General features: G+C 38.2%; 4 protein-coding genes across 5 annotated transcripts; 2 read left to right on the forward strand and 2 right to left on the reverse strand.

The window, feature by feature from the left end:
* Positions 1 to 3,298: 3,298 nt before the first annotated feature.
* On the forward strand, positions 3,299 to 9,064 carry LOC131320528 (anthranilate synthase alpha subunit 1, chloroplastic-like). 2 transcript variants are annotated; one of them, XM_058351252.1, is made up of 11 exons: positions 3,299 to 3,533; positions 4,544 to 4,728; positions 4,813 to 5,002; positions 5,310 to 5,461; positions 5,936 to 6,051; positions 6,153 to 6,396; positions 6,489 to 6,545; positions 6,744 to 6,896; positions 7,136 to 7,216; positions 7,506 to 7,592; positions 8,467 to 9,064. In XM_058351252.1, the coding sequence occupies exons 1-11, from the start codon at positions 3,386 to 3,388 to the stop codon at positions 8,791 to 8,793; spliced, it is 1,740 nt and encodes a 579-aa protein (XP_058207235.1). In that variant the 5' UTR covers positions 3,299 to 3,385; the 3' UTR covers positions 8,794 to 9,064. The 2 variants fall into 2 exon arrangements, with proteins under 2 accessions (XP_058207235.1, XP_058207236.1); XM_058351253.1 differs by having other exon boundaries at positions 6,747 to 6,896.
* A 616-nt stretch (positions 9,065 to 9,680) lies between these two features.
* Positions 9,681 to 11,299, forward strand: LOC131320531 (small ribosomal subunit protein bTHXc). Its single transcript, XM_058351256.1, has 3 exons — positions 9,681 to 9,995; positions 10,106 to 10,170; positions 11,069 to 11,299. Exons 1-3 carry the CDS (start codon positions 9,833 to 9,835, stop codon positions 11,198 to 11,200), a joined length of 360 nt encoding a protein of 119 aa, XP_058207239.1. The 5' UTR covers positions 9,681 to 9,832; the 3' UTR covers positions 11,201 to 11,299.
* Positions 11,300 to 12,385: 1,086 nt separating this feature from the next.
* LOC131320530 (uncharacterized) lies at positions 12,386 to 13,810 on the reverse strand. Its single transcript, XM_058351255.1, has 3 exons — positions 13,605 to 13,810; positions 12,716 to 12,881; positions 12,386 to 12,681 (listed from the first exon to the last, which is right to left on the reverse strand). Exons 1-3 carry the CDS (start codon positions 13,757 to 13,759, stop codon positions 12,616 to 12,618), a joined length of 387 nt encoding a protein of 128 aa, XP_058207238.1. The 5' UTR covers positions 13,760 to 13,810; the 3' UTR covers positions 12,386 to 12,615.
* Positions 13,811 to 13,947: 137 nt separating this feature from the next.
* On the reverse strand, positions 13,948 to 15,225 carry LOC131320529 (uncharacterized). Its single transcript, XM_058351254.1, has 2 exons — positions 14,760 to 15,225; positions 13,948 to 14,679 (listed from the first exon to the last, which is right to left on the reverse strand). The coding sequence occupies exons 1-2, from the start codon at positions 15,126 to 15,128 to the stop codon at positions 14,092 to 14,094; spliced, it is 957 nt and encodes a 318-aa protein (XP_058207237.1). The 5' UTR covers positions 15,129 to 15,225; the 3' UTR covers positions 13,948 to 14,091.
* Between the last annotated feature and the right edge of the window lie 979 nt (positions 15,226 to 16,204).

Genomic DNA, 16,204 nt, shown 5'->3' on the forward strand with positions numbered 1-16,204 from the left:
ATATTACTGTTAGTATAGGTCACATTGCATTAAGTCAATGAGCGCTTTACCATAGGCCCAAACCCAATAGACCCAGATAAGATTAGTAACTAAGTAGTAATTAGTTGTGTTTTCATATAGCTCTTGGCTTTAATCAACTGTCAAGTTGATTCTTGATCTAAGGGTTATTTTATGCTCTCTTTTTTTCCTCAATCGATAAGGATGATCGTGTTATATCATGTATGAATTACAAAGAACAAACCCAGGATACCAAATCAATTGTAGAGTCCACGAGATAACTAAGAACAACAACTTAACTAATACAAGAAATAAGTCCATCATAGAGAAGAAACAAAGGAAAACCCCCTCTAATTAAGGGAAGAACACCTACACGCAAGTGAGGAGATTTGAACTCATGACCTCCTAGTGAAATGCAAGAGTCCCGGTGCCCCAATTTTATGCTTGTTGAGACTCTCATTTCAAAACTCCGACAGTTGGGCAACGTTCTTGTATGTAAAGAGAGCTTGGTGATTGCGAACACTCACACCTAAATCCATTAACTCCATCCATATATATGGGCCTCCATACATGGTCTTTCCTCTTAATGCACCCCCACCCACCATGTGTTGCTCTTGTGATTCTTATTTCTGTTGGTTCTCTTTCTCTGCTGACTTTGCATTCTAAAGGAGGCACTCATGCAACAATCCCTTTTAATGGACCCATCCCCGTTCGTTTTCAGTTTTCTGGTGTAATAAAGTATGCTTTTTTTGTGATTATTGGATTTGGAAATACTCACGGTCCTGTAACTTTTGCCAGTACCCCATTTTTGCATTGTAAAGTTTTTCATTTTGTGTGTTTGGGAGCCAATTTTAGAATTCCTTCTATGCAAGTAGAGTAGAGTGCAGTTGGTGCCTTCTTTGTACTCCCATGCACGTGGGCAAAGTTCGATTCGACCATGAGGTTTTCATTTTTTGATCGTCTTGAATTTTGACAAGGATGTAGTAGTCGTCAAACTCTACAATATCAACGGTTCAAATCCAATTTTTGGTATAGGGAATGGATTGGTTAGATTTAAGGAAAAGGAAGAAGAAGAAGAATCAAGGGAGAGGATGAGCATATCGGTCTTTTAATGTTGTGTCCGTTAATATAGATGGAATACATGACGGCAGAGAGTCTATTCTCATATTTTCAAAAATCACATGCAGTTATGTGTATACTTTTGAATCATAAATGATGCATCTGCACACAGTCTAAACCACATGGGGCTGTCAAATATTACTGTACTAAGTATATTTCAAGTGTGCCTTTCAAACATAATGCTACTGTATATACTGACAAGAAGAAAGTTGTGGAAATGAAGAAGAGATTCTCTCTATTTCTTGCTCAACCCTCTCCCTTTCCCATTGCCTACACTACTACATGTTGAATTGTACATGCATCATGTAAATGCGTTAAGTAGTGCTTGTCTTTTTTTTTTAACTGTTCACGTTTTAGTCATGTTTCTCAAGTAGTACTACTACTGTATGTAGTATTCCGGTTTCTCAAGTTAGTTCAAAAAAGTCAGCTGCTTTGTGTTGTGACAGGACAGCTGGGAAAACAAACAAGTTAGTCGAAGTACGTATCTGATCTGTTTGATAGTAGCTAGTAACAATAATGCATGCATGCATGCATGCAATGTGAAAATTGCGTGCGTACAATAGAATAAAAGTCATGCATCCAAAAACGTCATCCATTGTGTCATTTTAATTTATTAAGTGATGTTTTAGTTTCTCGATCTGTTTCAACTTCTTGTTATCTCAAATTTGATTGATTGACATAATCATCGATCTTTGGAATCAATCTCATCTCCATGGAAAATATAAGGAAGGGTCCATGGCTCGATCAATACACTTTCAATTATATACTTATAAAATTAGAGGGGTAATACGTACATCTCCACTCTACTTTATGTACTGTAGGTAATTTTGCCCCATTTATCAAGACTCATTTTCCCAATCCCACGAATCCATCATGACCACCGCCTCTCATCGCATGTGGGAGCTTACAAACTAGGACTTTTGTGAAATTTTAGAAAAACTGTGAGAGCCACGCCCCAGATCCCTCTTCCTATGCATATGTCTATTAATCTATGGACCCCACACATTTAAAGTATTGAATTAATGGAAAGACCATACTCGATCTCATTCTTAGATGACGGACCATGCCTCCGCTATCGCCCCTAGCTACTACTCAACCTCCCTATCGCATTAGTTATTTCCTTACTTGAGATCAAGATGAGTGGGACCATAGATCGACACTATCAATAACATCCAATATATTCTCGTCTAGTCATAGGGAGACAATTGCGGGGTGTGGCTCTTACAGTTTTCTAAATCGCAAAAGTCCTAGTTTATATATGCGATGAGAGGTGGCGTTGATGGATTCGTGGAATTGAAATGAGTCTTTTGATAAATAGGGCAAAATTCATCATAATTGGGTCATTTCAAGGGGGTTTAGTAGGAAAAATTGCAATTGGTGGATTTTATCCAGAAAATGTTAGCATTTTATTTGAAAATATGTAGATCCATAAATCAATATCAATACTGTCTTCTACATTATAAAACAGAGTGGTTTCGATCTGTAAAAAAAAAAAAAAAGCCTAGGTATATAAATGAAAGCAACCTCCACAATTGCTAGATCACTTGGTGTTAACTTTGTAGCCATCGGATCATTTCGTTTTTAAAAGATACAAACAATATTCTTCTAATAAATCTACACCTCTTTATTCTCACTTTTTACGCAATGTATCTATATATAAATGTTGCATTTTATGATCAAACAGAGAAATAAGTCTCAAAATGGCAACTGACGTTTTGTGGTGATTATAATTACCACGCAATGCAGTTGATAGAACGAATAATTTATTTAAATTGAGACTATATTCCATTCCAACGTGGGCATTTCCCTAGTTCTATTACAGGTTAGATTGCCTTCTATCTAACCTTTTAATGAGATTCATACTTTTCCTACCAATAGCAGGCTGCCTATTTATTTATTACTGTATTATTTTACTTGCTAGACTGCCACAATAAATCGAGAATGGACACTGTTCTTTGATTTCTATGGAAAACTACTCCTAACAATTTGTGGTATTTATTAATGAATTTGTCACAATAATAAATTCAAAGTAGTGACCAAATGAAATAGGAAAACAAAGTACCCCATATCAATTGGAAAACCAGCTACTAGTTATTAGTCTACATCTGCAACAACTAAAATGGATTTAAATAGCCTCATTTAAAGCTCCCTCCTCTTCTTTAATAAGTACTACTAAAAAAAAACGCAGAGACAGAGGAGTGCATCCTCTCTGTTGACAGCCCCAGTGAAACGCTCCTGTCGCCTCTCTCTCTCCCCGAATGCTCTGAATATGCGAGCCCTAGCGATGTCTAACACTTTAGTTCCGTCGAGCCACCGGCTGTTTCCGACGCCGGTCACGGGCATTTTCGGCAAACGTTCCGGCTCCCTTCGATGCATCCGTGCTCCACAATGCTGTTCTCTCCAGTGTGCATCTCTAGGTCTCTTACACTCTATCGCTATCTGTGTTTACGTATGTGCTTCTATTTGTAGGTGCCTGAAGAGCTTGGGGTTTACCTCTTTCCCTAAACATGCTGGAAAGGATAATAAGAGTTTGGAGTTTCAATCTTGAATTCCCTTTCCATTGAAAAGAAAAATTACTCATTAGAAGCCTAATTGTTGAGTCAAGAATCAGAACTTTTTATTTTTTTAGGAACTGTTGGTGTCCAGGGCCAGCTTGCGTACACCTCGGACTAATCCCTACAGCTACTCCCACGGCTGTTTCACACGTTTATGTGGGGTTGAGGTGGCCCCAAGATTTGCTAGTAAGGAGAATCGAACTGAGACCTTAGAAAGGAGCAAATTCCCAAGTCCCAGGCGAAAGATCACTTGGCCAGCCCCTCGGGGTTTAGAGAGAATTGGAATTTTGTTAGGACGAAATATGAAAACGAGAACATGAAAAACTATCAGAATGACACAAGACAAACATGGTTTATGCAGACTATGTAGTTTGGCTTAAAGATTGGAAAACCCGGGTAAAGAGGAAGATCAAGAGATATTAGAATGAAATAGGAGAATTCAGTAAGCTAAACTCTCTCAAACAAAGAAATTCTAGAGCCCCAAAACCACTTATATATGTTAGGAAAAATACCTGGTAATTGTTCGATAGCTTAATATACGTTGTTGGACCCATTTCCTAATAGATTTTGGAGAATTGGTGACTTAGCATGGCATCAGAGTTTTGGTCTCTGTGTTGTGTTGTGTTTTGCATTTTGTATGGATGTTTGATATCTCCATGTGAAGGAAGTGATGGGTTCCTTGGCAATATAGTTTGGTTAAGCATTTGGGATAAGTGGTGAGCTAACGGTAATAACAAATCAACCTAGCGGCGCCTGCAAAGTCAGGGTTAAATTCAGGACACCTCACCCCAAAAATTTTATCTTGTGTTTTCTGTTATCCTCTTTTCAACTGAAGAGAGCTAACCATTTGTGGTTGATCTGGTTTTCTTCAGTGACAGATGAGACCAAGTTTTTGGAGGCGTCAAGACAAGGGAACTTAATCCCTCTTCACAAATGCATCTTCTCTGATCACTTAACTCCGGTGCTTGCGTATAGATGCTTAATTAAGGAAGATGATCAAGAGGCTCCTAGCTTTCTATTTGAGTCAGTGGAGCCTGGTTTCCGTGCTTCAAGTGTTGTAAGAGCTTTTGCAGATTTATTATTTTGGAAGTAAGTGCATTTGTTTTTGCTCGTGTTGTTTAGCCTTTAATTTAATGTTTAGGGTCGTTATAGTGTGGTTGGAGCGCAGCCGACGATGGAAGTTGTTGCAAAAGAAAATAAGGTTACAATTTTGGACCACGAGAAAGGGTGCGTGACTGAGAAAATAGTTGACGATCCAATGGCGATCCCAAGGAGTATTTCTGAGAGTTGGAGACCGCAATTAGTCGATGATCTTCCAGATGCATTTTGTGGTAATATAAGACTGTTAAATTATTATAGCTTACCTACAGGTCCACATTTACACTGTTTAGATTTCCATTGTTTTTCTTATGGAAATAATTATGAAGTGGTTTAGGTAAAATTGAATTGTTAGAAAAGGGTTTCTTGAGCTGACTCTCAAGCAGTATTACTGTATGACGGGTGTTTTGTTCTGTTGACTTTTCATATTTGTAAATTCAAGCTATCCCTATGTTACTCGATGTTTCTCTTATTAATGCGCATGAAAATATCATTTGTTGAACGTTGGAAGGGGTACTTAGACATCTTCTTCTTGAACAGGTGGGTGGGTTGGTTATTTCTCATATGACACAGTTCGTTACATAGAGAAGAAGAAGCTGCCATTCCCAAGGGCACCAACAGATGACAGGAATCTTGTGGATATTCATCTAGGTCTCTATGATGACGTGATTGTGTTTGATCATGTAGAGAAGGTACCTTTCACCCTGAAAATTCTTCCTAGATTGTGTTTGATCATATAAAAGGTACATTCCCCTTACTCAGAGCGCCTTTTGACGTCGAGAGTATTCAGATAGAAGTATGTAGGCAAATGCGAGATGCCTATGTTTTCTATGTTTGTTTATCCTTCTCTACTTTTTTATTTTTCCCATATACGCAGATGTTTTTTCTGCTAGCTGAAGTACCTTTTATAATTCATACCATTTCATTTTCGTAGCTACACCGTACATAGTTATTGCTTCATCTATTCTTCACTTCATTGAGTTATATAATCTCTTCAACATTTTAGTAGAGGGATGTTGTGGACCCGTTGAATGCTAAATCGGTACTCTAGCACCATAAATCAACTGCAAGTAAGGTCTTTGAGGAAACCAGTAACCAAAAGACCTGGCTCCATCTTGATTGAGGCTGCAGAGATTTTTTCTTTTGTCTTTTCTCTGTGTCCTCAGAAAGCATATGTGATTCATTGGGTTCGGTTGGATCAATACTCCTCCATTGAGAAGGCTTATGATGATGGAGTGAAACGCTTGGAGAAGTTGGCATCCAGAGTACTAGATATTGATCCGTGAGTAACTGTTGTACTCTTTCTTACATGAAAATAAGAGGATACACAAAGTCACTCATCTTCATTTATATGTGTGTTTTTTTAAAATTCTCTTTTGCTAGCCCAAGGCTGTCTCCTGGTTCTGTGGATATAAATGCTCAATCTGGTGCTTGTTTCAAGAAGTCAAACATGACAAGTGAAGAATACAAGAGCACAGTAGTGCAGGCAAAAGAGCATATTTTTGCAGGGGATATTTTCCAAATCGTGTTAAGTCAGCGCTTTGAACGGCGAACATTTGCTGACCCTTTTGAAGTCTATAGAGCGTTGAGAGTTGTGAATCCGAGTCCATATATGACTTACTTGCAAGTATGGTCTTCTGTGGAACTATCTAATGTATTCCCAATATTACTTTTATCATCATTCTAGCAGCAAAGTTTTATTATATTCCTTGTTATCAGGCTAGAGGGTGTATTCTTGTTGCTTCAAGCCCAGAAATTCTCACCCGTGTAAAAAAGGTAAATTACTCTGCAATTTTCTTTTTACTACTTTCACATACATTCTTACAAAAATGTTCGAACATGCATTGCTAGTGTTGAGTATTAGGAACTTCTAGATGCTTGTGAAGTTCTTATCTGTAATGTGTATTGTTGCTACTTGCTATTCTTGTAAATATTTATTGAGAAATATACTTGTTGATCCATTCTTATGTGTAGAAGAATATTGTTAATCGACCATTGGCTGGGACGAGTAGAAGGGGAAAGACATCTGATGAAGACGAGATGCTAGAAACGCAGCTTCTGAATGATGAAAAGCAATGTGCAGAACACATCATGCTGGTTGATTTGGGACGGAATGACGTTGGAAAGGTTTTTCCTTAACTTTTGACTTGGTTCTTTTCCTGTATACTTTCTTTGGCACTTGTTTTTGGGGTGATTAGTAATAAAACTTGACTTCCTTGGTGTGATTGATCACTTATATCACTGATGGAAACTTAGCATGTTCTTTTACAGTAGTACAGTATTTGTGAATTCTCTGCTAAACTTTACAGTTGTCTCCTCATTAAATTTGCATATCAACTCTCAGTTAACTCAAATTGATGATATAGGTATCTGAAGGCGGTTCTGTGAATGTGGAAAAGCTCATGACTGTTGAACGGTACTCACATGTGATGCATATCAGCTCCACGGTCAGTTTTTCCTTTTGCTTAAATGTGGTTTGAGTTTCTGATTTGAGAATTGTACATTCAAAGTCACATGGTCCTCTCCTCTTCGGTGCCTCTCAGTTTATTTTTTTATGTGTCTGCGAGAAAAACAGTTTGTTATTTCATTCCAAGAAGTTTCCTGATGCACTAATGGACATACCAAAAATTAGAAGTTTCCAGATGCCCTAAATAAAACAACTGAAAGCCTGAAAGTCTATTAAAAGCAACCTGAAACTTTTAATTTACAAAACCAATCTCGAATTTTCCTTCACAGGTTACAGGGGAATTAAAGGATAATTTGACTTGTTGGGATGCCCTGTCTGCTGCATTGCCTGTTGGAACAGTTAGTGGAGCACCAAAGGTACTCATTTGTATACATTGTTCATTACTCAGTTCCTCTTTAGTTTCTCAATCCTGTCTGTCTTGTTTTGGGCTCTTCACTGGTTATGAAATTTCCTTGAGCAAATCTAGAACATGCCCAACTAAAATGGCGACTTTATTTCCTGATCTAACTTAAGTATTCTGCATTGTCATTTCCACTTTTCGGAGTTGTGGATCTCGCAAGCTCCACTTAAACGAAAGGCATACGAATGTCTACACCTCCTTTCACATCAACTAGTAATGTTAAATTATCTCTCTATTGTGTGCCTTTTTTCTTGCTTTACTTTATTGGTTCCCATGTTATTTATCTTAGTTGGAAATGGAAACTTTGACCATCAATTTTCGATATTACTCTTCAATGTTTAAACGCAATCTTAATTTCCAAATGGGCTATTAAAGAAGCCAGAAATTTCTGTAAATTAATCTTGAAAAATTTCTCCGTAAACTTTGTATATGGAGTTATGGACTAATACGTATAAAATCGGATTGAGGGAGCATGTCTAGTGTTGGAAAGAAATGAAGGTTTCATATGGGTGGAGTGTACCCTTTGTTAAGGGTCGTATGAGATTAGCTATTTGGAACATGTCAAATTTTTTGGGCTCCATCTTTCTTCACTAGTGGCCTGTTTTGCATCAGAAGGGGGAGAGAGATTCTTGCCTTCAGCTTTGACATCAAAATGGTGCTTTTGGCCATATCGTGCTCTGCTTGGGAGAGTCTTTCTAAGGACTCTAACATCTTCCTCACTTCACTTTACCCACTTTTTTTCTTTCTTTTCCCCCTTATTCTTGCTCTTTTTTTCGCTGAAAATATGCTTTTCCAACAATGTATTGATCATCTGCTGTGACATCGCACAGGTGAAGGCGATGGAGTTGATCGATGAACTAGAAGTAACAAGACGAGGGCCTTATGGTGGTGGATTTGGAGGTATTTCCTTCACCGGCGACATGGACATTGCTTTAGCTCTCAGGACCATTATATTCCCGACTGGGACCCGATACGACACCATGTACTCTTACAAGGACTCAGACAAACGTCGAGAATGGGTCGCCTACCTTCAGACGGGTGCAGGAATCGTAGCAGACAGCGATCCGGATGATGAGCAAAGAGAGTGTGAGTACAAAGCTGCTGGTCTTGCTCGTGCCATTGACTTGGCTGAGTCAGCATTTGTTGACAGAAGATAGGCGCATTTTGTTGCCCCGAAATTTTTAGCTAGGCAACTTCTATTTTGAGGCTGTCAAGTAGTTATCTGTGTTGTATAGTCGGGGGAATTTCTCCAGTGTAAAAGGGGAGGCTTTATGAGATTGGTAAACAAATTCTTAGTTCTTATTTTCACAAGATCACAGCTTAAGTATAACACATTTAGGTCTCTTCGGGGAAAACAAATTGTGAAATGAGAAACTCTGTAGACTTGCGATTTTTGGAAGTTTATTGATTCTTGAAATTTACTGGATAGATGTTTGCCTCTTTCTTGAAAGGGATTCCCTTGAGAATTCCAAAAGGCAATGTTTCCGTAAAGACAATAGCGCACACTGCCATCGGTAATGCACTCACCAGAAGCGCCTTATCCAATTAATTTTTACACTCCGTTTTTATTCATCGGCACTACTCCTATTTTTGTCTTTATTCATGTAAAAATATCAAATTGCTTTTCGTATGAAAAAAGCAACCAAAGAGATGATGGTAATTTAGTAATTTCACTTAAATAGAAGACACAAAAAGAGACAGTGCCAATAGATAAAAACAGAGTGCGGAAATCATTTTCCAAACAATTTCCTAAGGCCCGTTCAGTTGCACGGAAATGATAGCAAAGCACAGGAAAATTAACTTTCTTATAATTTTTTGTCGATTTAGTTACCAGGAAAATTGTAGGACCTACAATTTCAACTTCCCAAAAAATATTTTCCTACAAAATAGATCTTGCAAATATGAATGAATTCTTGTTTTTCTACAAGATTTTTTGTCAAAAGAACACATACAGTAAAATAAATTTCAGTTTACTTTACTTTAACATCACTTCACTCCTTTTCTTGAGAACCAATTTCTCACGTTTCCGATAACCGAACTGAACGGAGTCTAATGGTTTTTGGTAGCTCCAAACGCTGCGTTTTGAGAACGCTTTAATACCCACCTCAAAATGAACCGGCCGCGAATTTTATCCTTGTGGAGTGGGTCTGGTCTTATCTTCTTCTTCTTCTTCTTCTTCTCTGTTCTTTCCTCTCTATGGCCTCACTGTTAGTCGGAGCACCACCAATGGCCTCCAAATCCCTCTCTCTCTCCTCCACACTTCCCTTCTCTCTATCCAAATCTCTCGTCTCCGTCTCACTCCCAACCCGTTCCATCTCCCTCTCCTCCTCTCTCGCCTCTCCTGCGCCACGGCTACTAAGTACGCGAAATCTGTACCTGTATACACACACGCACGCACAGATATGTACACGTCGTATATGTAGGTTTGCTTTCTCCAATTCTGACTTCAAATTTTTGTTTTGTAATCAGTTACCTGTGGCAGAGGGGACAAGAAGACTGCCAGAGGGAAGCGATTCAACCACTCCTTTGGAAACGTGAGTTCTTCAATTCCCTTCCAGAAAACTTTCAATGCAATGGTTATTTGTCCTTTCTCACCTGGGGTGTGACTGCACATTCAAACAGCCACTGCATTGAAACTTTTTTCCCTTTGTGGGTTCTCCAAATTGGGGAAAAACGTTAGGGCTTTTTTGAACCAATATTGTTCACAACTAGGATTTGAAGGACCAAAACTAGGAGAACGTATTATGTGGGACAATTTGCAAAAAAAATGATTTGTTGTGTTCTTGTTTTTTGTGGGATTATTTTTAGAATTTAACCTTTAGAGAGAATCTAAAGGGCGTCATCAATGAAACGCGATATGGCTAGTAAGTTGTAAATTGAATTATTCACTGGCAAAGACATAATTTATGGGTATTTTTCTGCACATACGTAGGAATTTTTTTATTTTTTTTTTTCACTCAAGGGACTCATAGGGGCCAATCTCATTGAACCTCTTCAAATTAACCTGAAAAACTAGCATAATTTTTTTTGACCGACCTGAAAAACCAGTATATACTTGGTGGTAATATTTACAGTTGTGCAAGGGCCCGGGCACCCCGGCACCCCCTTGTGTCCGTGCCCGTCAGGCCGTCACCATGTATGCATAGTGTACTTCACTATGCAGATTTGGTAATTGTCACCTTTGTTGAGTGTGGTGGTTACATTTGAATTTGGTTTTATTATTGCATAGTGATACCACATGCGGTTGTAATGAGTTTTTACTTGAGTTTCAGATTCGTTAAGAGGACAAAATTATCCAAAACTTTTCATAAAGAGAGTATGATATGAATTTCAGATTCAGTCTACTTTGATGGATGCGCTTCTGTTCTGAGCAATAGTTCCTTCCATGACTATGGTTGTGCTGTTTATGTATATGTAATTCTGTATGTATAGGCGAGACCTCGGAACAAGAAGAAGGGGAGAGGACCACAAAGGGTTCCAGCTCCTCCTGCGCCGCCTAGGAAGGACCCTTTCGACGATGGCGAGAAGATTGAAATTGAACTCGATGAGTCCCAGTTTGAATGAGAATTGAGTTTGTTTTTGCTTCCATGTTCTGATCTTGTGTTTGTTGTCCGAACATTCATCTTTAGTAAGTAATTCTTAATCGCACCACTTTCTCTTAAAGTTCCAACTTTGCTAATTCTTATTTGCCGAATTTTATATGAACTTAATTGCTATGGCTATGTTTGGTAACACTGCCACTTTTCTGTTTTCTGTTTTCTATTTCCTAAAATCAATTTCTACTTTTCCTAAAAAAAAAGTGAAAGCAGAAAATATGTTTGTGTCAACCTGTTTTAAAAAAAAAAAAAAAAGAATTTCTAAAACCAGTTTTTACTTTTCCTAAAAATGTCTCTCTTGTAATTTCTCCACTAATTTCCAAACGATACAGGGGAAAGTTAGAACAATTCTGATATTGGACAATTTAAATTGAATCAAACCAATCTAACCGTCAAATTGAATCAAACCAATCTAATGTCAAACTGAAAATCAAACCACTCCAATCACTCTCATAGTCTCATAAAAGCAAGTAAGGAAAGTACAAAAACATGAATTCTGACAAAGAAACAAGAGCTGTAAAAACATCCTTGTAAAATGCTATCAATTCTGCCAATGGACAATTCTGCCTTTGGAGTCTCTTACCACTACTGCAATGGATGCTTCACTACCAATGCATCAAAGCCTTTGGCTATTAAAGATTTGGCGGGCAATAGTATTGCGAACTCTAGCCATTTCTCGCAATTGAGCGGGGGTGACATTAATCTGTTGAGAAGAGCTCCTACGGCCTTGCTCACTTTCAACAATCAAATCTTCCTTGCTATAGAATTTGAACACTGCATCATTTTTGTCATGCATCCTTATAAAGTTGTGGACCGTGCAACAAGCGGTTGGCAAATATTTTTGGGTCCGCACACTAAAGCCTTTAGGCATTTGTTTCAAGATAGGAAATCGTGCCTTCAATGCGCCAAAGCAGCGCTCTATCACGTTGCGAAGGGACGAGTGACGATAATTGAACCATTCTTCTTCTTTCGTAGGTAATCGTCTACGTCCACGGAACAAGGACAAGTGGTACCGCTCACCCTTGTATGGCGTTAGAAACCCAGGCATATTTTGATATCCCGAATCAACCACATAATACTTACCTATAAAGTAGGTGACAAATTAATCGACCACATGCCAAAAATAAGCCTAAAAAAGTAAAAGAATATGGCCAGTACTTTGGATTGTGCATAATCTCTGGAGGGACCTCATCAAATTGGGGGGGGGTTGAATAATGAGCTTCCCAAGCTTACACACAGCCTTTAATACTCGTTTAAAATACTTAGAGATCGTTTCCCCTGAATGCTGGAATCGCTCTTGGATTATGCGATTTCTACTGTTGTGTCCAACTACGAGCAAAAATATACATACTTGCTCTTGAACTGTTAAGTACCTTGAATGCTTTAACCCAGTGTGTACTTTAAGCGCCTCACAAAATGCAATAAAAACATGTGTTTCCATTCGAAAACCTTCTTCACACCTTGCATCATGACCATTCAAAACCTCTAATACATAATCGTGTCCTCTTAATATAGAGGTTCGACATGGAATACGATTATAGTATTTCTGATGATGTTCATGTAGTGCTAGGGTAACCAATGTGATTATTGTTTCGTCATCTGAATCAGACTCCAATTCCTTGTCACTATCATCGCTAGACTCCATTTGGCTACAAAAAATATGATATACATGCTGCTATTAAGGTTGCCCCAAGCAAATTTTTCCAAGCCAAAGAAGAATTATTGCATAGAACAATAGCTCATTCAAACGAATTCATAGAACAGTTCATACACTCATCTTAGAATGAATGAAAGCCAATAATTACCAAAGCCATTCTGTGAAAAAACAAACTCCATTGAAAAGTAAATAAAGCACGAGCAAAGTCCAAACAGACTCCAAGTATAGCAGCAGCAGCAGTTGATCAAAGCCTCCAATTATAGCAGTATATGCAATGACAGCATCCATTAATTGGTAGCAATATATGCTAAATGTCAAGTGTCAAGATAATTAAAGCTTTGCCTTATTCCATCTATCTTTTAGAAGTCATAATTCCTGGCTAACCGAAGGAACAAATTCAGTTCTTATTAGGCAATTTAAATCATTAGGTACACAGCCAACAAAGCTATCTCAGCAAACTCCCTACGGCATAACGCCAGGAGTCACCAAAGCAAAAGAAACGAAAAAAAATCTACACAGCCAAGAACTAATCAACAAAATGAAAACAACCAATTTCTGCCACCCTAGTAAACAGTTCATCTACTACAGAAGATCCTGACCAAAAATTTAGAGCAGTTGCTATTGGGAGGATTACTATTTTTTCTATTCCAACGCGATAAAAAAGATGCTTCAAACTTCAAAGAAACACGACATAACTTTCAAGAAATTAACTAACCCCAACTTGAGAGAGATTGTGTTTGAGCTTTCATAGTCATGTACATGGCCGACAGACTTGCATATATTGTTGACAGACTCTGATGATTGGCCTTCTTCAAAGACCATGTCATCTGAGTCAGCAACGACATCCTTTCGAGCATTAGATACTTCCATTACCTTCAATGAAATGTTACATTAGCCACATATAATCTTGTGTAGAACATAATTGAAACAAAGAAGGGAGATAAATATAGGGATAGAATTGTATACTGCAAAAAGGCCAACAAAGTACTAAAAACTGCTGAAAAAGAAGATTGCCCAGTGACATCATAAAGATTGCCCATTAACAGTAGTCCAACAAGAAAATAAACCACAAAAGTTCCATATCCAAATAGTTGTCCAACAAGAAGAGAAAACAAACCAACCACATAAGTCTTACAATCCACAAAAGCTTACAAACCAACTACATAACCATGTCCTAAACCAAACCAACCATAAACAAAAGTTCACACATATGAAATGAAGTCCTTCTTCCTTTGCTCTGACATGCCAAGGAATATTGGTCTCCATGAAGGGTCATCCTTCAGTAGTTTCATCCCTTTCGTATACGATGCTCCATCTAGGTCTTCCATGGCATTAAGAGTTTGTATGCACTCAGCCAGCAAACCTTGTGGCTCACCATGGTCTTGAGAAGTCACACTAACACTAGTGCTCTTAGCATTATGCTTTGCTTCAAGGATATCCACCTTCCTCTTGCTACTTTCTACAAGAGCACTTAAAGATGCACTGAGGTTTGCAGACAATGAGTCCCTCTTCTTACTCTTGCTACTCTCCTTTGGCTCAGTAGTCTTCAAAGCCTTCATATCAAAAACCTTTTTGCCTTTTCCACTAACCACTACATTCGTTACTTCTATTTCGCCATCGTCTTTGTCCTGTTTAAGTTGGAATGAGGGATCAGAACTATCTGTTCCAGACGGGGAATGGACTGATGGGTGAGCATTGAATCCTGTTGCAGTGGTATCTCCAAGTATTCGGGTCATCGCTGCATAGTGTGGGAAACCTTTTTTCCTGAAATGCTTGGCCTTCTTATTAACCTAAGTGAAGAACGAAGTGGCCTGTATCAGACTTAATTGATAAGCATGAGTAAAATAAAAGGGAATAGGTCACTTCTAACCTTATATAGCTTCTCCCAGAGGTTATCATCAGCAGTAACAGTACCTTTTTCCGCACACCACCCAACGCCACTTTGGTCACAAAGGCTTTTAAATTTGGTGTGCATAGTGCGTAGTTGGTTGAACTTGTTTTTTATTTGAAGTTCAGAGTATTCATATTTAGCTCTAGCAGAAAGACTCTTCCTCATCCTAGCCCAACTTTTTATCTGAAAAGTCCCAGTATCTCTACTACCCATTGTTTTCACCTCCTCCTCCATAATGTCAATAAAAAACGCTTCATTTTTCTTCGACCACAGGGAATCGGCTACACCTCTCACGTCAACATCATCATCATCCTCAATCTTGATACTTACATTGCCTTTGGTAGCCATTTCCTATTTATAAATCACCCCACAATTGGTCTAAATAAGATCTCAGATTTATTTGGGCGAAGTAGAACTATAGATTCAAGAAATCTCATGAATAAGTCAAAGGAAAAATGAATTAGGCCAATCCACATCAATTCTGCAAACCTGAATACAAGCAAAGTACTTGGCAAAAAACATTTTCACGAAGCAATAGAGTAATATCTCACTCGAAGCCGACAAAAATGAATTAGGCCACTAAAGTACGATTACAAACAAACTAGACCATAACATTGGAGAAATCAGGTGATTATTTACATTTCAATACAGGAACGGCACAACCAACGACAGCGGTACAGTACAACAAAAGCAGATTCAGCTGCGTTCTATATATATAACTCTCTATATCCATCCTTCTACGCATGTACGCATATGGTTACAGATATATGTGCAATACATCTAGAAATACGAATCAAAAAAGCGATCAAACAAGTGACGAAATCCGAGGAGTGTTGGACAAAGATCGATTGATCGAGATCGAGATCGATATTGAGAGAGAGAGAGAGAGAGAGAGAGAGAGAGAGAGAGAGAGAGAGAGAGAGAGAGAGAGAGAGACAGAGAGAGAGAGAGAGAGAGAGAGAGAGAGACCTTTTCAGCCGCTTGGGATCGAGAGAGATCGATGGATCTGGGGAAAGACTCAGATGAGATAAGGAGAAGTCGCCTGTTATATCAGAAGCGGAACACGACTTCAAGATTTGGCAGCCGGTTTTTTATTTTTAGAAGAAGTGAAAGTAGACTTTTGGTACTTTTTCAATTTTCAAAAATTTAGAAAACTCATTTTAATTTTTAAAAATGAAAATAGATAACCAAACAAACTTTCGGTTCTAAATTTTAAAAATTTTGAAAATGAAAACAGAAAACAGGAAATGAAATGGTTACCAAACAAGACCTATATATTCCTCGTTGAGAACCATAGATACTACTTATCTGCGGTCGCTGTAGATTGTACTAGAGTAGTGTAGGTGTAGCTGCAATGTTCTAGTTGATTGGTTATTCAATTGGTTGTATTGTGATGCCAGAGATCGTGCAATTTGATTGTTATC

The sequence above is a fragment of the Rhododendron vialii genome, chromosome 3a, assembly GCF_030253575.1.
Source record: "Rhododendron vialii isolate Sample 1 chromosome 3a, ASM3025357v1".
Classification (NCBI taxonomy): Eukaryota; Viridiplantae; Streptophyta; class Magnoliopsida; order Ericales; family Ericaceae; genus Rhododendron; species Rhododendron vialii.